This window comes from Buteo buteo, chromosome 21 (assembly GCF_964188355.1).
Source record: "Buteo buteo chromosome 21, bButBut1.hap1.1, whole genome shotgun sequence".
In the NCBI taxonomy this organism is placed as follows: Eukaryota; Metazoa; Chordata; class Aves; order Accipitriformes; family Accipitridae; genus Buteo; species Buteo buteo.
Window position 1 is genome coordinate 22,813,061 of NC_134191.1, and position 24,287 is coordinate 22,837,347.

The following is a 24,287-nucleotide window of genomic DNA, read 5'->3' on the forward strand; positions in this document are numbered from 1 at the left end:
AAAAATGTAATTTCAAAATTGCTTGCAGTACTCTGAAGTCTAATAATCTGCAGAATTAAAAACAAGAATAATGGCCATTTAACGGATAGCTTTAAATATAATCAAAGACAAAAACTGACAGACACTTGTACTATTATTAGCCTGTTGCTCAGTTTTCCCAAGTTAAAACTAATGGTGGTGTAAATCAGTAACACTCCATATCACAAACCATAATCCATTTGGTTTGTTTGAAATCCTGTCAGAGTTTGTTTGAAAGGCTGTCTCTAAGAATTCTTTGACAAAAGTAATCCAAGTTGGAAGTTTATAATAACAGAAGGCTTGAAAAGCCTGCCAAGTTTTATGTGAGTATTTTATGAAACTCTTCTTTTAAATAAGCCTCTGTCCATGTGAACTTGTTGGTACACATATGTTATGATACCTTTTTTAACTTTGTCTGCCTCACAATATAAAAGTTACAATTTGAAAAGAAATACAGAGATATATAGCATGACACAATAGAGGCACATCCTCAAAGCTCCTTCTAATGAGAATTCCAGCTCTTCCAGTCATGGCGTACATCCTAGCCTCAGTTTTCATCTGCAGCACTACACATTGCAAGGGACAGTTTATTTGGGTCCTTTCTATCTAAACAGAAATGCCACATTCTACCTTCAACAGTACAAAGCTCCTGATATTCTAAAGGAGGTTACTTAAATACTGTTTGGAACAAACATGTTTGCTGAGAGATAGGAACATCTCATAGCAACACTGCAGCACTGGTTTAAGGCTTCCAGTCCATCTCTGGCTTTGCTTGCAGAAAATATTGTTTGGATGGAAGAGGTCGACAGGAGAATAAGCACACAGAGCAGCTGCAACTTGGTGTTACATGGAAAGTTATAAACATTACTGATTTTCAATGTTTTTCCAAAGGGGCCTACATAAAACCTACTTGCACATAATAAATAGGTCAAAACAACAGCAAAGAAGACTGAGCATGAAACTGCTGCAGAAGTGAAGCTAAACATTATTGAGTAGGTAATGGTAGCACAGAAGTTGTTCTTCAAGTAACTGTGTAACAGTCATGGATATGAAAGGGCCTTCACCTCTTGCAGAACCATTTTCCTGTGTAAAGCCTCTCAGCATGATTCAGGTACTGCCCAACACCAACAAAGAGAAGGTTCTTGCTCAGGATTCCTCTGACCACCTGCAGGACCGCGAGAGGGTGATTTATACAAGACCCAAGCATACATTTGTTAAGAAATGGGTTTTATCATAACTGTAATGGGACAGTTAACACTTTATTGAAGAGAAAAAAGATTGCCTTAGTAGCACCAAGAACGTAGTTTATGACTGTAACACTTCTTCACTGATAGTGGTGCACTTTGGGGCAAAGGATGTTATTCTCCTAGACTGACTGCAGGAACACGGGTATTTCCCTCTATTTTCCCGTTAGCCCTTGGTGGGGGAGGGAATTGTGAAAAGTTTACAATACTCCTCACCAGTTTTACAGTCAACGCGGTTACTAAGTGCCTAACAATGCTGTTTGCAAAAACATCATTGCACGAATTCCTTATGACTTACATGACAAAACATTCCTTTTGAATCCACACAGTTTTGTACAGCACATTTCTAAACATTTTAAAAAGTGAGGGAAAAATAAGCATTGTCTTAAAGAAAGGAGCGAAAGTTAGTTGCTTTCCTTGGCAAAAAACCCCAACCCTCGAGCGTATGTTTAATACAGAGCAGATGTACTGGACCTACAGAAGTCACAAAAAAACCCAGTTTAGCTGAGACATGCAATACCGTGTTCTACTTTTGAGACTTTTCCAGGTCTTAAACTAGTTCTGTAAGACGGCTCCACTAAAAGAAACTGCCACAAACCAAGCTACTTAAGGACACATGCTCGTTCTCAGAGCAAGAGTGCCAGCCCTGCGGCTGGATCGAGCGCTGGGATGATCGCAAACCGGGATTTGATTCCTGATCCTCCGCAGGCTCCCGGTGTTACCTCGGAGAAATTAATCCCTTCGCCCCTCAGGGCAGCTTCCCCGCTGCGGGCGGAAGGAATCTCTGCCTCCACCGGTTTCAGTGCGCCGGGCTCCAACGCCAAGCCGAGGCGTCCCCGCCCGCTCCCGGCCGCCACGGCAGCCGCCCCCGGGGGCCGGCGGGCGGCGGCGGCCGCGGCCCCTCCACGGCGGAGCCGCCGGCCGCGGCCCCTCGCCGCCTTCTCCCCGGCCCGGCGGCGCCGCTCGCCACGGGGCATTTCTCGGCCCGGACGGGACGGGCCGGGCGGCGTCCTCGGCCGGCGCTCGACCCGAGGAGGCGAAAGCCGCGGCGAGCGGAGCGGGCAGCGGCGGATCCCGGCCCTTCAGCCCGGGGAGCGGCGGCGGGGAGGGTCGAGCTCTTCCCCCGCCAAGCGCAGGACGGGAGAAGAGCAAAACTTGCTCTTGCAGCGGCAAGAGGCGGCTGCCAGCGCCTCACCGGCGGGGCGGGACATCCCACCCCCGGCCCGGCCCTGCCCTGCCCAGCCCAGCCCAGCCGAGGGACGCGGACACCGGCGAGGGACCGAAGGAGAAGGCGAGCGCCGAGGAGCCCGGCCGCCGCCGCCGTCCCGGGCGAGCCCAGCACCGCCCGCCCTTCCCGAGCCCGCCGGAGCTCCGGGAAGCCGGTCCCCGATCTCCTCCTCCCTTTGCCGGTAAGTGAACGAGGCCCGGGGCAGCGGCGGGCGGAGAAGGGGAAGCGGGCGAGCTGGGGCGAGGGGGGAGCGGCGGCACCCTCGCCTCGGGGCGGGCGGGGAGCGGCGCGGAGGCGGCTGAGCCCGCGCTCGTCCCAGCCCGGGCAGCCAGCGGTAGCGCTGAGCGCGGGAGGACCGGAGGAGAAGAAAGGGAAACGAGAGCCAAACAACCCACCGCGACACTTCATTTTTAACAACACTCCCTAAGAGCTAGAACACTTCGCCGAAGTTGGCTACTCCTCGCCTGACTCATCCTAGCGAAGAGCTGGCAGCTTTGTTTTCACCCTCCGCACAGCCCAGAGCAGCAGATGGGACCGCGGGGTCAGTGCGGGGCAAAGGGCCTCCCCCAGGAGCAAACAAACTTAGGACCTACACACCCAAGTCGCGCAAAGCCGATTATGTTTTCTCGAGGAAAAAAGAAAAAGGTGCAGCAATACAATATAACAAGCTCAGCCAGGTTTCTTCCCCAGAGGACGGCTGTGCTGGTTGCAGACCCACCAGCGACAAGGCTCTGCGGCGAGGCCTGCCTGCTGCACCTGCCCCGCGGAGCGGCGAGAGGAGCCCGAGCCGCTACGTGCCAGCAAGGGACAGAGCATGAAGGTGATGTTCTGATGGGGGGGAAGGAAGGGAAGGGAAACGGATGGATAAAAGCCAGATACTCCGTTATAATTAATGGTCACACTGACTATTTGAATGAAGAAGGTTAGGGTGAGTTTCCATCTACCCGCAAAATATTTATGCCCCTATTTTGAGCACCTCTCTTCTGACACATGATAAGTATCTGTGAAAGAGTACATGGCTGAGAAAAGAAGGGTGGGGTTGTTTCCTTGTTTTGAGGAAGAAATAGTGACTTGGCTGAAGAAAGAGGAAGATTTGCCTGAACATTAACCCTCATCCCTTCCTGAAGACAGTCATACTTTGCAGGTGGGGAAAAATCTCAGATGCATTAATTTCCATACAGATCTTGTGGCATTTCCCAAATACATAAAAGTCAACCACATCCTGAGGGGGGAAATGGGTGTGGGGGGTACAGTAGAGACATAACCTGCTCTAAGTCTATGCCGTGGCCAATTCTTGATGTAGCCTCCCCAGCCTTTCCTTTACAGACACTGAGCAGGAATAACGAAGAGGAATCAGATTTCTTGGATAAGCTGCTTCCAAACTGTTTACTTGCAAGGTGCCAGGCTCTCTAGCTGTAGGAGACCATGTGCTCCACCAGTTCATCTCAGCCACCTGTTTAGTTCAACAAGCAACATTAAAACTGCCTGGAGAAAACAGAAGGTTGTTTAAGTCAGATAGATATATAGATATATATATTTTTTTAAAAAAGGGAAAACTTTGGACATTCAATGGGTTATTGCTAAAATACGAAGGAACTCATCATATTACTACAGTAAGTTTATAGATGTTTGAAGAGACTAACTCAATATATATTCCAAATTAGAGGCAAAAAAATAGTTTTGTACATTAGCGTATCTAAGTGAGCTGAAACCAAAACTTGCAGTAACAGGGTTTACTTTTATTAACAGTACAAGGAGACAGTAAGTCCTCACACCCGCTAGAATTTCTGAATTTGTGCATTTTTGTGATGAAGTCTTGTATAGCTTAAAAGTTCACTTGGGTTGAAATTAAAGTTCTTCTTGGTAAATCCACAAAGAAATTTCATATTGATCAGCACTTCAATAGCTTGCGGGGGATGGGAGGGAAGAAGATTCACAATATTCGTCTGACTTTCATTGACCCTAAAGGGTTCATTCTATTTTATAAAATGTTAAAAACACTACTCTCTGCTACTCTGTGGTCTTTTTTTTTTTTTTAATAGATCCTAATAAGTATTAGGAAGACATTTCCTATTATGAATTGCAATATTAGTATGATCGTGAACTAGTTTGTGCTTATCCTGACCAGACAGTAATTCTGGGGCAAGGAGAGTTCTAAGATTTTTTTTCCTTCTTTTGAAGAATAGCAACATTGGATTCTTCAATACATATACTAAGAGCTAGAGAAAAGAGAGAACATCTTGAAGGATGCAAATTTGAACTTGAAACATCCATCTTTGTTGAAGCTAAATGACTTTTCAAAACAATAAGTTTACTCCACATCTAGCAGTTCCTCAGAATTCAGAGAAGTTATTCATAGATGGGTTCATCAGACTTCAAAAGTGGTTAACTTATTCCCTATCAGACAATGAAGCTTCCTTTATCCAAACCCAGTTCTTTCTATTGGAAACTGTTAAACCGCATAGCAGATACAGTATTGAGGTATGCAACCTCAACATTTAAAGGACTAACAACTCTTGTTTACATACATTATTTTTTGGCTGGTGATTCTCCAGTAGTGACTCACCAAGTAAGTCACTTGGAAAGAAACAGACAGATCTCGATATTTGAATGACTGGTTAAGTTACATTTTAAAAAGTTAACTGCATTTCTGATGCAGAAATATTAAAAGCAGCTAGTTTTACAGTTCGTCAGGGGTTGGAGTAAGTAGTAACACAAGGCGGAATCAAAAAAACTCTAAAGATTTTTTGCTATCCCTGTGTGAAAGATGTCCTGTTTTAGTGAGTTGGATTAATGGATTCCAGTAACAGAATAGATTGCCAGTGAAAAGGCACCACTGTGGCTACTCAGCTTTAAAGGCACCACAAGACTGGAAAATTCCCCTCATTAATAGGAGATTTTACAGCTAGTGGTTTTGTTTACTACATCAAAGCACAAAGGTGTTTTCATCTATTGCAACAGTTATTAAATAGGTCTAACCCCTATAGCAAAAGTCTCTTTTTTACAGACAGGTAATGGAGTAGAGAAGATAAGACTTCTCCAGCACTGCACTACTTAATGACAATAGCACTTAAATACTGGTTTGTTAAGAGATCACACTGATAATGAACTATATGCTGCTAATGATGTTTAGGCTAGCAGGGAAAGTTTATACCATATCTGGAAGCTTTAGGATTCTATTCATGATGGGATTTTCCCCAATCTCTGGGCAAAAACAATCCATATATGGGAAATACTACCACAGGAACAAGACTGTTTTGGGTTTTTTTTGTCATGGAAAAACTGACATTTAATACGACTTAAACCAGAAAGTTGAGCCACTGGAAGAAGAGTTTAACAGAAGTCTGAGCTTCAGTTTGAGGGTCAGAATGTTCTTTTGAATGTGTCCATCTTCTTCTGTTCTTTTGGTTTTAATGGTCATGAAATAAAGAGAGTTGTTCAAAAATGCCAGCCAGAGAAAAAAAAAGGGTATATCTATCTCCTGGTAATTTCAGGTTAAGACACAGAATTATAAAATAATCTATTTCTTTAGGAAAAAGAAAATAATTGTAAATTCATGTCATAGTACAATAGTATCTAGAAAATTAAGTAGTCGATTATACTGCTGAACACATGTATACATCGACGACTTAAACTTAGGAGGGTTCAGTATTAGTATATAAAAATGAAGGTCAATGATCAGAAGACAGCAGCATTATACTGCTGGGGGATGGTGAGATGGGACAGGACACCAGAATAAAATAGAAACACCCAGACATCCAATAGGTTTCCAAGTCTCACTTCAGGCATCCAGCACTTGAAAGATACTGAAACTACACTTTCAGACTATCCTGGTTTAGGTGACACTATTGGAATTTAAAACATGATATTTAAGATCTCTGCCTGCTAATATTGACTCTACTTAGGACACTAAATATAAAAATGCCCTCTGCTCCAGGTCTGTATTCCTCAGTATGGATTAGAGCTATAAATGATACACATTCATTAACAGTGATCTTTAAAAAAAAAAAAAATTAAAAATTCAACTTTCAAGTGTCTAGGACTACACAGTTTTGGTGGGGAGTCTCCAGATGGGATTAATTTTAAACTTTAATATGTCAAAGACAAAAAGGTTAGCTACTTTCTTAGGATGAATAGATTCCAGTAATAATCTAGCTGCATATAGCCAGATATTGACTGCTACCAGATTAGATGAGATTTTTAGGCTGCTTTTTGGATATTTGTACTTTATTCACTGAGTCACAGGACTAGAAGCAATTCTAGTTGATTATAACATTAAAGGTAACTTGATCACTTTCATTTTTATATGCTACTCCTGGAATTCACTGTTAACATTTGTGGGCTTCCCCACCCCCTTCTTTTCAGCTAAGTAGCTACAATTTCCATTTCTTTGTTTTCCCCTTTCCTAAATTGTTTTCAGAATGTTCCTAAACAAACAGCACAGAAGCTACTGCATTCAGTGGTTCTGCTGACAAGTAAAGAGCCTGCAACTGTATTCCTGTAACTTAAGGTTCTCTAGATTATGAGTCACATCCAGACATCTTTTTTGTCTTAAATAGCAAGTAGTGTTTCCCGAGCCAAGGTTCTGTCAGTAGTTGAATGTCAGGGGTTATTTAACAATTTTTCCTGATACTATTCTCCTGTAGCTCTCACATTAATCATACAGGCCAGCTATTAAGTTCCCCTCCCCCCAGAAGAAAGGGCCAAGGGAGGATCAGGAAAGACCTGGTAAAGCTCAGAGAAGGTGAAGCAGAGGACTGAAAAAGGAGAAGATCACAGCTTTGGCACAAAGCAGGATGCATTGAAATGCACAGCAAAATACACTTTCTTGTACTCTTCTGTTGCTTTCCACACCTGCTTTCAGCTATTGATTTATGTCTCCAGGAGTTACAAAACACAGTTGAATATGCATCAGTATTGGAACAATGAAAATTCAAACAAGCAGAATGTGATTCAGAGTATACAAATTCCAGTGTAGAGATATCAGAGACATAGATGCTCTGTCCTTAATTATGCATGGAAAAATAATGCTCTCAAAGAGTCAATTCTCAGCCTAAAAAAATAATGTTAATAACCCAGAACAATGTTATGAATTAGTAGATACTGTGTAAGTCTGCAGAACTCTGTAATTCACTTAGGCTTTCAGTGCTGTTTGTGAGTTCTAAAGAGAAGAAACAGAAAAGAGATGACATGCAGTGAAATCAGTACTAAAAATGCACCAGGGAAATGGACTTATGGAATTTCAATAGACTTATGCATGAACAGTATGTGAAATCTGAGAATATTAACGATAAACTGTTTATAGATAAGAGCATACCCAGAGTAAGACTGCATGCCACAAATGGTAACCATTCTTTAAAGAAGAAAATATTATTGAAAATACTTATATAGATTTTAGGAGAGTGTTTCAGCTCCTAACCATTCTGTACCAAATCAAACTTCACAGGACTGAATTCGGTTTTGTTGTGTAGCTTCCTATCTTGGCATGGCCTCTTCATATTTAGAGTAAAGTATTACTTAGCATTAAATTGTATGCTCATCTATGCAAATTAATTAGGACATGCATGCTCACACAGTTATATGCTACTATGGCCAGTATTTTCTGTTCACACAAGGATTTCTCTACATACAGCTTCACTTCTTGGGTATATACCTTATACAGTAAAGGTAACTGTCTTTTTTGAGCAAATATTTGATATTTTGCTGTATATTGCATATTATTACCTATGTGAACACTTCCTTAGACTAATGCATTTGTATTTTGGATTCAGTTTCCATTTTTGACAGACCGCTCCAAGAATATGCCTTCTGCTCAGCACTTTCTTAGGTTTAGCAGAGGGGGGGTTGTATACTGTAAACAATATCTAGCATATACTTCTGGGTTCACATATACTCAGTATCAGTATCAGTATATATGAACCATATGGTAAAAGTTGTATTTGTTGTCATCTGGGGAGATCAAATAATCAACTTTCTTAAAAAAAGAAAAAAAGCAGAACACAGAGACACAGGAACACAGAGCAAAAATCAAAAACAGAATGAAGTTTTCCCCAGCATAGACTCTCCTGTCTCAAGGAAAAGAACTTTGATGGCACTCCGGTTATGCTAACAGGAGCAAGAACTTCCACGGGAGTATTTCTATGATTAGTCTTCACTCAAGAACTGGCCCTTACACTGTGAGTCCAAGTTTTGAAATGGACCTCTTGTGTTTGGCAGTGCCCAAGAACAGAAACATCAGACCGGATGGAAGGATGCAAAGTCAGTATCAGCTTAAGTTAACTAACTGGGTTGGATTAGATTTGTTTCAGAATATTTCTTTTACAAGGTGTTGCTCCATATAGACAAGTCATAAGCAAGCAGTAAATCATGCTTTTCATGCCAAATGTCTTCAAATCAGTACCCCTTTGTAGGCATGACTGAAGTAATAAACATCTCAAACTTTCCATTGCTTGAGAGTGAAGCTGCATTTGTACCAGGAAGTCATAAGCTTCCATATTTTACAGAAATAATTTGCTTTTGACAGGTTATAATAGTTTGTCTGGTTCCCCTGCAGTGATGTGCATTCATAATTGAGAAGTTAAATTATACGCTATTAAGTTGGAAATTGACTGACCACTCTGCCATGCCACAGAAGTACACTAGTTAACTCTGGGACTAATTAATTTCCTCCCATGTATGAGCAGAGCAGCATGCTATTTTAAAGTGGAAAGAGTATAAGATCAGCAAAGGTACGCTACTATAGTAATCCAAACAGAACTGTCTACACAGTTGATTTGGGTTGGGTTTTTGTTTGGTGGTATTTTTATTTTTTTTTAATGGCAAAGTTTTATATTAATGATATAACAGTACTTTTAAATGACCCCTGGGAAGTTTGTCAGTAGTAAAATGAGCATGTTTGTTCTCACTGCACAAAATGAAAACTTGAATTTTTCTTCTCTATCCCCCCAAGAAATCTAACAACAACACACACAGTTAGTAGTCACCCAAGGATATCAGACAGCAAAGCAGGAGGAAGATTAAAGATAGGATCCAGGACAGTATTAATCCAATGAAGAAAACAGTACACCAGTAAGGGGGAGGTGGGGGGAAGGGTCAGAACACCAGAGGAGATAGTTATTTCTGAAAGAGACAAGTCTTTTCACACAGACGCAGCACCTTAATCAAGATTTGAGCTCAGACAGTGCAATGGTGACTCAGATTCAAGTACTCAATTTCCTCACAAAGTCCAGTGCTTTTTATAAAAAGCTAAGGACTCAGGATGCATGTATGCAAATAAGGAGGATAGCATGACTGTATACAATGATTTGTGTTATTCATGCTAAAACTATATTTCAGGTCTAAACTATTTGCTGGCAGATAGCTAAAACTGTAGATAATTTCATTCCTACTAAAGCCAGGACCTCCAGCCAAATAAAAGCATAAAAGATCAGCAATCAGAAAAATCTGTGCTGACAGCAGCATGTAGCCTGCCAATTTGATTGATGCATGTGGCTGTAGAAGCAACTGTTGTGATTCTATAAAAACTAAAACCTGAAAATATCAAGTATAATCAAGTCAAGTACCATCTACAGGCCCCAAGCTGAACTTCCACTTATATTTTCAAATCTTCCAGCTTGCCCAAACATTTTCATGCTCTTTGAATTATGCTTCACTTAAGGAAAGCAGATGTAACATTTCCTCAATTAAATAAAAGCAGAAGTATTTATCTGCAATTCTGACAGCCTGTACCCTAATATTCAGATATACAAATAAAAAACAGCAATAGCACAGTAGAATCACTGGACTGAAAAGAAAATATCCTTACATAACCAAGTTACAAATTCAGTATATCATACAGCTATAATCATAAATACTTCTTTTCTCCCGCAAAGACTTCACAAAGTTACTTAAAAACTTCAAGTTCCCTTCACAGTAGGCTCTGCATTGTCTTTTTGTTGTTCATAAGGTCTGCCTGCTATCCTTAGAACACCACCATCCAAGTTAGAGGAATAAGGATAAATTTGACATCACAGACCAGACCACATCCAAGCAATATAGCTCCTGTATAAAAGGGCAGAAGTGATGACCTTGTTCCAGTCCCTTTGTAATATTGCATTAAATGGTCCCCCGCTCATTGCTCTAAGCATGAGAGGACCATTCACGTGTACTGCACGTCCAGAACAAATGGATAAATGAATTCAAGGAGCCTTCAGTTAAAGTAGTTTAAAATTAGTTGTCATGTGCATTCCCAGAGATAATTGAATAAATATCTCTTAGGAGCATAGATGTAACCACATTAGTCCTTCTATTCTGCTTTGTCGTTGCTCTGAAACTATAGAGCTTATTCACTATACTGTTTAGACAAGCGACTGAACCAGGAGGGGAAAAAATGCAGTAATTATAGCATTAGACCACCTACCCTGTTTGGAAGTGAAAGTGTGGAGAAGGCTTCAGAAACAGCCTACTTGCCTTTACCCTCCCCAGGAGCAGTACTTTGCAAATTACCACTGGCACACTGAAGGCCTGCACCATTTCCCAGGCCATCCAACTCCTGAAATCAGTATGCAGATCACCAATCCAACAACTCAGACAGCAATTTTCTATCTACAGTCTAGTCTGTAAAGCAGACTTCAGCACATCTGCAACAGTGTCCATCTGCTACATTAGTTCTGGCCTCATTTTTCCCCCCGAGACAGCATTTACATCAAGAACCACTGAAAATTATCTGCCACCGAATGCACACAATACAAGTTTATGCAAAACTAGACAGCCAGATGTCCAAATATGTTGGTTGAGTTTCTTCACACAAAGGAAGAGTCATAATAAAAACAAAGAATGAAAGTATTTATAAGTCAGGCTGGGTTGTTTGTTCCCTTAGTGGAAGATTAATTTATAATTCTCACTGCCCTTAGAATAGGTACGTGGCGGGAAGAGGACAATTTAGGAGGATTAACAAAATTTCACTGGTCAGACGCTAAAGTTTCAGATTATGTAGTCTTTTCATTTCAGACTACTTAGAAGAGACAACTCAAGTATGGATAGAATCCAGTCTTTCCTTTGATAGTGGTAGACACTTTTCTGAAAAACACAGCTGGTCCTTCCTGGACTGAGACAGTGGGTCATTTGAATGGGAACAGCAGGTAGGTTATCAAGTTCTTTTCATTTACTATTTATCAAAAATATTTATTGATTATTGGCAGGCATTGCCTAGGGACTGTTTTCTTACAGAGAAATAAGTAAGTCTTTGAGAGGAAAATTAATCAAACCTCTAGTGTGTTAATATTTTCAACACCTAAAGAATAATTAAAACAAAAAAAACACTAGAAACAAATAGGTTTCTTAAGTACAACATAGTCAACACAGGCCATCTGAACTCAAATCTTACCTTCTGTGTTGAACTTAGCCTGATGAACAAGAATTTTGTTCTAGCCTAGCCTTTTCCTGTTGTAGCTGTAGTTTCTTTAAAACATACACATAAGAGATATGCCAGCATGTGTTTCTAGAAACTTACTCCCACTTAGTCAGGGCTTAATAGGTTGCACCTGCACTAATGAGTCAGTAAGGCATCCACTTAGCATCTCCCAGTAGATTCTTGTTCCTTGGAAGAATTATCACTGTGATACAGTAACAAACAAATAATGATTGCTGATTATCCTTGTAGAAAAAGCTCTTTACAGACAGCAAAAATTAAAGAAGGCATTTCATGGTGAGGTCAGGGTTTAGAAATTCCAAAGAGCTATCCAAGATCTTAGGCTGATTGTTTCCTTTAAAATCTCTTCTGTATTAGTGAGCTTTGGTTCAGTGTAATGAGAGTTAAACTGTCCAAATATTAAAACACATTTATTCAGTATTATTACAGTTCCTTTACTGGGAACTGAGTTACAGATAAAGAATTAAACCAGTAGCTCCTGAGCAGGGGTACATATACCACAAACAGTCTACAGCCACTACAAAATGGTCTGTGCCTCAATGAAGAGGAAGAAGCTGCTACTGCAAATCACAGCACTCTCATGATGACTAATTGCTGATGATATTTGGTACCATCACTACTAATGATGATGGTAGGAAGTTTAAGAAAAAAAATTGTAGATTACAATCTTCCCTAGAACACAGAAGAGGTGATCAGTGAATTTTATAACATGGAGCAAGGCTTATTGTTTTCTAGTTATCTTCCATTGGACAACGTTGTGTGGCAAAATGTACTAATTCTAGCAAAGGGTGGCAACTGCGTAGCAGTTCAATGCAAGCTTAGTGGGCAAGACTGGGATATAAGGGCTGAAGCTCCAAATACAGAGCGGTATTAGAGGGCACTGACCAATAACATAACATTTCTGCAACTAAATGCAACTTCTCTGCATGCTATTTTGTGTGCAGTCACCTTTGCTTCTGAGGAGAAGCTTACAGTTTTCTCTTGTACTGTTCTGTTGGCTTGTGTGGGAGAGGGAGATGTAGGCCCTCTGCAACTTCTTCCTTATCGAAAGAGCATGGGCACTGACAGGTGCAAGATGCACAGAGACTCCTGTGTTGGAAGCCTTCTTTGGGCCCTTAGAAGATACAAGAAAGCCACCAAATTCTCTTTCCTGTACACACAGGAGTGTGGGATTGCAGTATGTCTGATATGCTGCTAAATGCCTACCATAACTTATTAAGGAGAATTCTGTATGATCTGAAAGTTCTCACGCAGAAACAGCAGCAGCATGCGGTGTCTCATGCTAGGGAATGCAAAGAGACAAGGTGCAAGGACGAGGTCATACAAAGGCAACATTGCATTTCTGCTCTATTCTAAGCATTTTGTGACCAACTCAGTCCCTTGGTACATCTTTTTAATGGTTTGAGAGGTACGATTTGGCTTCAAATAAAACTAGATAGGTAGGAAGTATGTGCTGGGTATACAACTTTCACGCCGAAGGTATAGAGACCCTCTTCCAGTTACCTCTTAGAGTTGCTTCTTTTCTCATTAACACACTCCAAAACATAAATTACCCAGAGCCTTACAAAACTGTCTTTGGTGGGAGAATACTCAGAAAGTCAGGGTTGTAAAGGATCATATGTGAAAACCACAGTGTTCAACAGGGAAAATGCAATGTTCCTGTAAAGCTTCAATATCCTAATCCAGCCTCAAGATCTACTCTAGACTAAGGCAAATGGTTATTGCAAGCCTGTTCCAGTGATTAATACTGTAGACATTTGTTTCTGGGTATAGTCCCACTCCGGCCATATCCTTATCATGTAAGTGGACTTATTATAATGGAAGATGTCAGAAGGTCAAAGCCAGACTAAGCTGCTTCTGCTGCATTAAAGTTAAAAAAAAAAAAAGGGGGGAAAAAAAAGAAATATATTTAATTTCTAAATCAACATTGCTTGTCTAGGGTGTCTGAATGAATACAGACCCAAAGTCTAGACAGAAAAAAACAGTATAATAGTCAGGACACTGTTTGGAGAGCAAGGGAGCCTTGGCTGGTTTTAGATCTAACATTACTCTATGATGTTTAGCAGATCACTTTGACCTGTTCCTCAATTTCACTTCAAAATTTTATTGTACATGGCCAGCTCTCCATAAAGCAGAGAAGGCAAAATCCATCAGGGACTATGAACTGCTCAAATGACGTTGTGATGACAATTACATTATAAGACAGAATTATCATAAATATGGTGTACCTGTTAGCATGTGTATTTTTAAAAGAGCAAATGCATTACCCTGAATTTTTCTTGTTCTTAGTGTTCTTGAATGATTTGCATGTCCTGACATCATTCTTGGATTGTTATAGCCTGTATAAGCTCTTCCAAAACAGAAAAATAATCAAGCTTTTTTATTTAATAGAAGATGTTTTAATAAAAGTGGAGCATGATTTGAAAAACTAGACCTTCGTGCCTTATTTGGAGTAGAAATACTCCAGATCAAGTTCTTCAGGCTGCTTCCTAAATCCTACCCTATCTCACTGCAGCAGTGGTAAAGAGAAAGTTTGGGAAGCAGTCAACACCACTTACTGTATCCTGCTCTATGTTTTATTCCATATGCAGTTCATAAATAACCAAGGAGAACTGTCAAATCAGATATTTTTCTTTGCTGTTATTCTTTCTGTTGAAGACTTAATTAAAGTTGCCTTCTCTCCCTTTATTTTGCCATAAATTTAAATGAAAATATGTGGGGGTGAAGATCAGACATTTCTTTATGAGGTCCCTGAAGCAATTAACATCAACTTCTTGACTTGACCATGCCCCATATACTTAACTCCAGCAGAGAGGTTACAGTGTATAGCTGTGGAAAGAGAGACAATGACAGACTGGGATATAACCATTTCCTGTCACCAGACATGTTGGTTTAAGATCTGTGGAGTAATTTCTTTTCTCATTATCAAACAGGAGGTGCTTGAGGCCTCTCTGATCTTCTGACATCTGTGACTAGCTGTCACTGAAGAACTATACATGACAGAACCTGAAGGCTGTACAGAATACAGAATTACAGAATACAGCTCTTGAGTTCATACCCCACAGGGTATGTATTTCCTTTGCCTATGGATGCTACTGCTACCAAGCACACATCTTTCATAATACCAGGCACCTGTAAGTAAAGCTAAAGGAAGAAGGAATTTGACCTTCTGTAAGAAAGCACACAAACATTTTAGCTTCAACCCTGATTACTGAAATACTGTTTTGACCATGTTTAGAATAACAAGGATGAGAAATCCCATACATATCTCCCAGTGTTAGCTGTGTAAATACTTTGAGCTAGTATGTCTACAGTCTCAGTTTCCTTCCTCACTGCTTTATGAGCAGAACATAAACTCAGACAAGCACTATAAGAGAAAAATGGCAGAAAATATGTATCATCACCCTCACAGAGTATTTTCTTATATATCCTGGAGATAGAATTGGTCAATTGATCATATGATCCAAGATTTAAAATATTATTAATCATTTTTTGGACTTTACATCAACTCATTAAGTTAGCAGTTGGGAAGTAGAAGATACCAAAGGCACATAGAATTTCTAGATAATGGAATAGTGTATCTACTCAACTTTGAAAAGATGCTTTTCTTACCCCTACATTCCATTCCTTCCTTTCCCCTTTCATTGCAAATATTTGAGTTGTTATGCTTGTGTTAAAAAATGGAAGAAATAACACATTTTTTAATTAAGGCCTATGATCTCAATATATAACCTCTACATTCACAAGTGAAGTATGCACCTATAGTTGTTTCCCAATGCAGATCAAGTCACCACAAAGCTACACACCACTATGTCTGTACAAATGAAATCTGCCACTCTTTGATAACACCTGCAAAATAGTATGTAGAAATGAATGTGACTAGGAAACAAGCCTACTCTTTGATAACACCTGCAAAATAGTATGTAGAAATGAATGTGACTAGGAAACAAGCCTAACTGGGCAAACGTGGCCCACTGTAAAATGGGTTTTGTATATGCCCTGGTGAGTGTTTATTAGGTTGTCTTTTTTTTTTTTTTAACTGCAGTGCATGTACTGGAATTCCTAGGCACTCTAATCATGGGGATATAGAAGATTTTAGGGAATTTTCATTCTGAAGGCTCTACACATGGCTCATGCCAAAGTTCTAAGCAAATAAAGATAGCTCATTTATAAAAGATTAATTATAAAAAAAAAACTTAGGCATAAAGGAAAGGTTTGCTATGTGTTCAGTCTCAGCTCCTCTTATTTCCAATTATTTTCCACTTTAATGGAGCAAACAGCAACAGCAAGCATGCAGGAGTAACATGGCTTCTCCAAGTTATTGCTTATGTTTCTTAGGCACCTGAACGACTAGTAAACTTCAGCCTAAAAGACCCTATATTTATATACATTTGAGAGACTGCAAGATGCTTATTAATCCTAAAAATTCCTATTATTTTCCCTGAACTTTTATTAGTTTGTATTTGAAATAAAATGGGGCTGCATCTTTAAATGTTCGAAATCTATGTAAGCCTAAATTGGGTAGGAAGAGATTACTCATCACCCATAATTTGAACGACTGCCTACTAGTGAAAACATAGGCACTGGCTGCAACCTTAGGAGTTATTTGAGACTGCATCAGCTAAAGGTGTAGACTGGCTGCAGCGTTTTTATTGTTTGGAATACCTTGTCACTTGACATCATATGATAGCCTATTATTGGTGGATAATTAAATTCAACTGCTGTATTCTCAAACTGTTAGGTGTAGTTTGTAAATAATCACTGGTTTGTTTAAAACTATTTAGTACAAAACATTTTCATTTGCTTTTTATTGTCATGCTTTAAATTGGTTTGCCAATATGTAGTTTATGATATGGTTCATAAGCAGCTATTTAATGAGAAATAATAAATTAAAACAGTGAGGATTGAAATTTATTCTCCAGATTCTGGGGTCAGAATCATATGAAGCCCCATGAAAAACCTCTGCAAACCATTTTGGACTGGTTCATGGAGCTTGCTCCAGTACTCTTCATAGAACACATCTCAAATTACCCATATGTAAAATGTTGTAAAAATTTATTATTTAGGAAAGTCCTAAAAGGGGCAGGGCTAAGCTGAAGCACAGATTAGTTTTATTATTTTATTTTAGTACTACAGTGATTGAGCATATGTCTTGTCTTTTCTATAGTTCTGGAAATAAACATCACAAAGGAATCCAACACGTTTTCATCCAGGAGTGTAAACCAAGACTGAATTTCCAAGGCCTGGACATCTTCTCTGATTTTCATTCTGCGTTCTTGTGCAGAAGATGTCAAAAAATACAATAGAGAATGCAACTAATCCTCACTCAGCAATTCTAGGTCTCTTCTTAGGAAGCATTTCATTGATCACTATTGTCATGAATATATTAGTACTATATGCTGTGAAAATGGAGAAGAAGCTGCAGACAGTTGGCAATTTATACATCGTCAGCCTCTCTATTGCAGATCTCATAGTTGGTGCAGCTGTTATGCCCCTGAATATTGTTTATCTTCTAAGTCCTGTGTGGACTCTAGGCTTACCAGCCTGTTTGTTCTGGCTGTCAATGGATTACGTGGCCAGTACGGCATCCATTTTCAATCTCTTCATATTGTGCATTGACCGTTATCGTTCAGTTCAGCAACCACTGAAATATCTCAAGTACAGAACAAAAATGAGAGCATCACTAATGATTTTGGGGGTTTGGTTGCTCTCTTTCACGTGGGTCATTCCAATCCTAGGATGGCATGTTTTTGCTAATAATGGGGAAAGGAAAGTACAGGAAAACAAGTGTGAAACCGAATTCTCTGAAGTCACCTGGTTTAAAGTGTTGACAGCCATTATCAATTTCTACCTACCCTCTATCATCATGTTATGGTTCTACTATAAAATATTCAGAGCTGTTCGAAAACACTGTCAAGACCGAGAGTTCATCAATGGATATCGGTCTTTCTCAGAAAAAAATCCCACGAAGGACAAGCAAAATATTTGCCTCCAAGAGAAAATCTTAGATGAGAACACCCCTCCCAAAGACAAGCAAAGGTCCCCTCAGCCCAAAAATATGGAGGCAAAGCTTCATTTCAGTGATTCTGACAAGCCTTCAAAGGCATTCGCTAACAAGAGTAATAAGGAAGTCCTTAAATGGAGCTGTTTTCCTTTCACCACTGTCCAGTCTGAGCCAGGCCTGGATAAAGCAGGAAAGAAGTGTGGGTGTGCAACAAAAGAGAACAAAATTGAAGAGGACCCTTGCTCACAAGACAGTGACTTAAGTGATGCATCAGACAACCATACTTTCACAGATGAGGTACCCTGTAGAAAGCATTCCAATCCTAACCCTGAAAGAGCCTGCAGTCCTCAGGAAAAGACTGGGAACAGGGATTTCAGAGGACTGACTTACCTGAGGAAAACCTGGCAAACTCTGCACACCCATTCCAAAAGGCACTTTCAAGGACTGCATGGGAACAGGGAAAGGAAAGCAGCTAAGCAGTTAGGGGTCATAATGGCAGCCTTTATGCTCTGCTGGATTCCCTATTTTGTGTTATTTATGGTAATAGCTTTCCATGGCCATGAACAATTTTCAAAATTACACATGTTCACTATATGGCTTGGCTATGTGAACTCCACCTTAAATCCATTCCTGTATCCTCTTTGTAACCAGAATTTCAAGAAGACATTCAAAAAGATCCTTCACATCCACTGATATTCTTCTGATTTTTTTGAGCTAAAAAGCAGCTCAAGAGTTCAACCAAACAAAATGTTCCAGTTTCAAAGACAAACACCATGCCTAAAGTAGAAGACTTTGGAAAACTGTAATTTATGAACAACTGTTAGTAAAAGTATGAAAAGTGCATTTAACAGCTTTAATACATTTGAAGAACTAATTCAAATCAGGAATCTGAAAAACTTGGGGGCAATCTCAGAACTGTTACACTGTTGTACACATTTTACAATTTGAGATTACCTCTTTCATCATGTAGAACAAAAACTGGAGATACAAATAGAGATCTTCAGTGATTATAAATTATTCAGCTACTGAAAAGGAAGAAATAGAATGACATTTCTGTGATTGGCCAAATATATTTTTCTCTTCCAACTTACTCCATTAAACACAGGAACACACTGTTTGTGAAGTGAGATCTGCAAGTGGAGGTACTTTGCATAGGCAAAGAAATAAGCTGCAATTGTTTAAAAAAATCTATCCTATTTATTTATAGCTTCCCCCAAATCATAAACTTTTGAAAAGTCAAGCCATATTATAACCTACCATATCTCTTTGATATCATGCTTGCTTCATTTACACCTGTACATGTTAACTTCACTGAAAAAAAAAATAGTATTTTTATGTCCTAGAAATTTTGCTAAGACTTTCCATATTCAACATACTATCACTAGCTATTCAAGAAGGGTATGTTGTTGTCTCTAGACTAGACTATAGTTGATTATAGACTACATATATTTTCTTCTTCCTACAGGTTGGCAAATAACCTAAGTGTGCAGTGGCAATATTAGTCCATATATCCTTATCTTGTAGTTGGCAAACTCTTCCTACTATAAGAGGCAAACTCATGAGCAACAACTCAAGCTTGCAAAACAGAAAATAAAACACATGAAGTATGTTTACCTTTTCTATTCTTTATATTTAATTGCATTTTATAAATCATGCTGTAAATACTGTAAAATATTTCAGGAGAAACACACAATAATAGAATACTCTGGGTTGGAAAGGATCTCAGGAAGACATCTCAGTAGAACCTACAACTCAAAGCTGGGCTGGCTTTGACATTACATCATGTTGCTCAGGGCCTCGTCCACAACTTGAATGACAAGCATCTGTAAAAACAGCTTCATCTGGAGAAGCTGGCAGGCAGCCTTGACAGAGAAGTTTGCAGCTACGGTTCACTCTACCAACTTTAAGTGTTCACTTGCTCAGCCATTGATTTAACTGTTTCTAAGTTTTAACTAATTCTCCAAAAAAGACATGGCCTGTTATACAACAGGAATTAATCTCCTCTTCCTAACTGCAGTCAGGTATAAATTTGTCCCCGAAGAAAGAAAGCATAGTTCCTCAGCAAAAAAGTACATAGTGGTGTATGTTGCATGAGCTAACTTATCAGGAAGCTTACAACTTCATAGAACAATTACACCAAAATAAAAAAAGAGTATACAGATTAGGAAGCAGGGAGGAGAATTGAGGCAGAGGAGATCTCAGGCCCTATATTAGCCAAATATACCACTTAGAGTTATCAAGAAGTCTGTCCTCTTGATCATGACAATTCCCTTTTCTGACCTTAAAAAGTATTAGGACTTGAAAAAGCAACCTAAACAAAATCACTGAAAATTGGTCTAAAATATGATGCTTATAAGAAAGAATACCTCTGGTACAATTAAAGAACATTCAAACACATAACAGCTAAATCCAGGCAAATAAAGCTGCCTGACTGTTTTTTATCTCCCTTCATTTTTATCCATAATCTTAGTGTAACTGTGTTAATAACAAAGACAGGGGAAGTTGTCAGAGTGGGCTTCTCTGATATGATAGCTGTAATAGATAAAAAAGAAAATAGGAAAACAGGATACAGCCTATATTAAACTTCCAATTAGCAAGGTACCTAACAGGATTTATCAGTTTATTTTACTGAATAGGCAACTCAAATCGTTCTGGATGTAAGAGAGGCAGAGGAAAGCAAATTAGGGTAAGGAATGGAGAAGCCTACTACCACATGGGGCCAAGCCTCAGGAGAATATTCAAGGTGTGGTTTCCTGTAAAAGATTTTCAATGTTTTCCAGTTAATAAACAAGGTCAGAGGACACACAGCTTTAAGGGAACGTAACAAATTTCTTGGAATTTCTTGGCCTGGAGTTCTATTTCAATCAAAGTGTGGTGAGAACAACCAACTTCGCTTTTAAGAGGCAGAAAAATAATAAAATTCTCATAATTTTTTCTGTGTCAATGGTGACATCTAGTGGGTAATGAGAAGAATTCTGGGCTTCTGCATCAAATACTGTTTATCATCGAAATTTGTTAAAAGAGAGGTGCAATTAGGAAGTGGATCCTGCCACCTAGTACGTGTTTCAGGAAACATGGCACTCAGTAAAGGACCCATTAGTGTAGGTGCACATTTTGGCTTCATTCTATCATCTAAAAGGACTCCATTACATTCTCTGTGAGCCCACTTCATGATGCACTTTGATAGCACAATAAATGAAAATGACTGAAAGATTAACTTTAAAAATATATTTCTAATCGTAAGATATTAATATAGAAGCACCATAGACACCTCTGAATACTTCTAGAGGAGGTCCCTAATTCTGCAGATTGCTGTATCTTTCCACTGCTATCACGGATGCTAGACGACTAGCCTCCTAACTTAGCTGGGATAGCTTAAGTTCCTAAAGATGAGGTGTAAGAATACACTTGAAAGTTTCAGTGCATGCATTCCTTCTACCAGAATGAGAATTAGTTCATTTGGAAATGCCAAGAAAAGTTTAAATACTATGCATACATATTCACTTTTGTTTATTTGTTAAGTACAATGACAAAATTATTAATTTTCATCCAATTATTTGTCTATTGAAGAATTAGAAGATAAAAAGACCAATTAACATTCACACTGTGTGAGAAATAGCTCATGAAAATAGTTTACACTCCTGATACTGAATTCCAAATTATCTTTAAAAGTGATACATACCTGACACTGAAATAGAATCATTTCTACATGGCCATCTTACAGTCTAAAATAGAAATATAAAAAATCAAATGTGAGATGTACATTCTATACGTGCACAGACATATGACCACACATATCAGGCTACCACAAAATTACCATTTGAGATCTCCACCAGTTAAAAAGTGTTAGAGTCCCCACTGAAAGAGATGTACATTTGTGCACGGTAATGGTTAAAACCATAGTGACATCTGGTAAGTCTAACAATATTTCCATTTTTAAAAATATTTGTATCCCCTATCAATTTATTTTGTCTACAAAGGTATCTTGTGTTTAAACTCTGATATATTTCAACTAAAATATGCCTTAGAAGAAATACACAGCACCTCTTGCTATATGTTGGCACTGTGTAATTAAAATGAATGCCTACTGTGTAATTCAATTGAATGCCTTGAGTAAAATCAGATGCCTTTTGTTTTGATCAGGCATAACTTAGTCTTCAAAAACAACACAGGCTTGGGAACAGAACTCAGGTCTCCTACCTGGCAATCTAATTTTCTCCTCACTAGATATGAATAATCCCTCAACTCAGTTCCTTGAGGGGTAACAACTGTTTCTCTGAATCATATCAAAGTGCTCATAGAAGAGGCACCTGCCCGTGCCAGAGAAATTAGTGAAGATGCTCACAGAAGTCTATCAACATGGCAACTGCAAGGTGATACCTTTTTCAGCATATTCCTACTTTCTTCCACTACTGATTCGAGTATTCATTGCTACAACAGGCTTTTCATTTTGGAGCATCCCACTCTTGCAGCATGTCCTGGGTTTGGCTGGGGTAGAGTTAATTTTCTTTCTAGTAGCTGGTACAGTGCTGTGTTTTGGGTTCAGTATGAGAAGACTGTTGATAAGACACAGTCAGCTTCTCATGCCCAGCCAGCAAGAAGGCTGGAGGGGCACAAGAAGGTGGGAGGGGACACAACCAGGACAGCTGACCCAAACTGGCCAAAGGGGTATTCCATACCATGTGATGTCATGCCCAGTATGTAAACTGGGGGGAGTTGGCCTGGGGGGTTTGCTGCTTGGGAACTAACTGGGCATCAGTCGGCAAGTGGTGAGCAATTGCACTGTGCATCACTTGTTTTGCATATTCCAGTCCTTTTGTTATTATTGTAATTTTATTATTGTTGTTATTACCATTATTAGTTTCTTCTTTTCTGTTCTATTAAACTGGTCTTATCTCAACCCACGAGTTTTACTTTTTTTTTCAATTCTCTCCCCCATCCCACTGGGTGGGTGGGGGAGTGAGTGAGTGGCTGCATGGTGCTTAGTTACTGGCTGGGGTTAAACCACGACACAGCAGTAACAGGTGTACAGCATAGCACTAGATTACTTTGACAGTATTTTTCATAAATAAATTGATAGAATAGTTCTGCCAGGTTCTGCCTGTATTTTGTGATCTTGTTCACACAGAATGTTGTATAAAATTCACTTAAATCCTTAAACGGAAAGCACTATATAAACCTAAATAAATATTATTTTTATTGAAACTTGTAACAGAATCTGAACTAAATAGTTCTGACAAGTTATCTTCTCTAAAACATGTTGAGTCCATATTCGCCAAGAATGGACGAGTTTGAATCTCCTTCGATTTTATTCTCATCTTCAGTTCCAGGATGACTTTCTCTTGCTGCAAGATTTTGCTTGGGGAAATTGAAAGTCCTACCTATGGAAATACATGACAAAAACACCCAACAGATTTGTTCCTTGTTTTTAAAGAGTCTGCCTTCTAGTTGATTACTATTCTCATGTTTATTACAGACACTTTTATTTGCTCATAGGAAGATCTCACAAGGGAAACCATACCTGCAGCAATCAATCAACTTCAGCATATATCTCAGATTAACTTTGTTATAGACACTTTCCTGAAGATCCCAGGCACAGAGAGATCTTGGACTGAAGCTGTCTCTTTCTCTTACAGTGTAAGACTTCACTGCGGTGTGCTCGTATGTATACATCAGCAGTTTAATGTGTAAATCTCAAGTTTATTTCCCAGGTCAGCAAGTCTGTATAAAAAATGATAGTCCAAGACTTCAAGCCTACCAGATGTATCTCCCATTTCTCCAAAGCTGCAACTGTTTGTGCAGAAATCTAACTCCTAGGGTCTGGTTCTTTTCAGGTATGACATGTCTAGTTGAGAAGATATGGGGATATGGGCTCATAGAAGAGTGTCCCTCTGCCCTGTATTGGTATTATTTCTCATGACCTATGTTATGTGCTGACAGCTGTTTCAACCCACGTTATGAAACTGAAAATGCTCAAAGACTACCAATCTAAGCTAGGTTATAGTTCTATAGAGACTGGGTAACAACATTCCAGCTATTTTGATGGGATCTCATCAATGTTCCCTTTATATTTCATGTAAAAGGAGAAATCAAAGACCAAAAAGTGATAAAACAAAATCTTTTCCAGCCTCGGGGAAATAAACTGCAGAACTGAGTTATAAAGTGTCCAACAGAGTAAAGGTATTACCAATACTAATAAAGTGAGTGGCATGCAGGATGATGAATTGTAGAATTTTACTGACATAATGCAGTTAGATTCAAGGTATAGCATCTATAGCAAACTTCCCAAGTTTATTCCAGTTTGTTTTATTTGTGAAATTGCTGGAAGGCCTATTTGGCCCATGCTCCACAGCAAAGTCCTCTATCCAAACATCAGGTCTAAAT

At 39.3% G+C, this 24,287-nt stretch overlaps 1 protein-coding gene across 6 annotated transcripts; it reads left to right on the top strand.

Annotated features, from left to right (window-relative positions):
- The first annotated feature begins 1,427 nt into the window (after positions 1-1,427).
- Positions 1,428-22,803, top strand: HRH1 (histamine receptor H1). 6 transcript variants are annotated; one of them, XM_075052859.1, is made up of 4 exons: positions 1,428-2,671; positions 3,181-3,310; positions 14,833-14,965; positions 17,067-22,803. In XM_075052859.1, exon 4 carries the CDS (start codon positions 17,187-17,189, stop codon positions 18,594-18,596), a length of 1,410 nt encoding a protein of 469 aa, XP_074908960.1. In that variant the 5' UTR covers positions 1,428-2,671; positions 3,181-3,310; positions 14,833-14,965; positions 17,067-17,186; the 3' UTR covers positions 18,597-22,803. The 6 variants fall into 6 exon arrangements, 5 of the variants coding, with proteins under 5 accessions (XP_074908960.1, XP_074908961.1, XP_074908962.1 ...); XR_012653824.1 differs by lacking the exon at positions 3,181-3,310 and having other exon boundaries at positions 17,067-17,080; XM_075052860.1 differs by lacking the exon at positions 3,181-3,310.
- Positions 22,804-24,287: the final 1,484 nt, after the last annotated feature.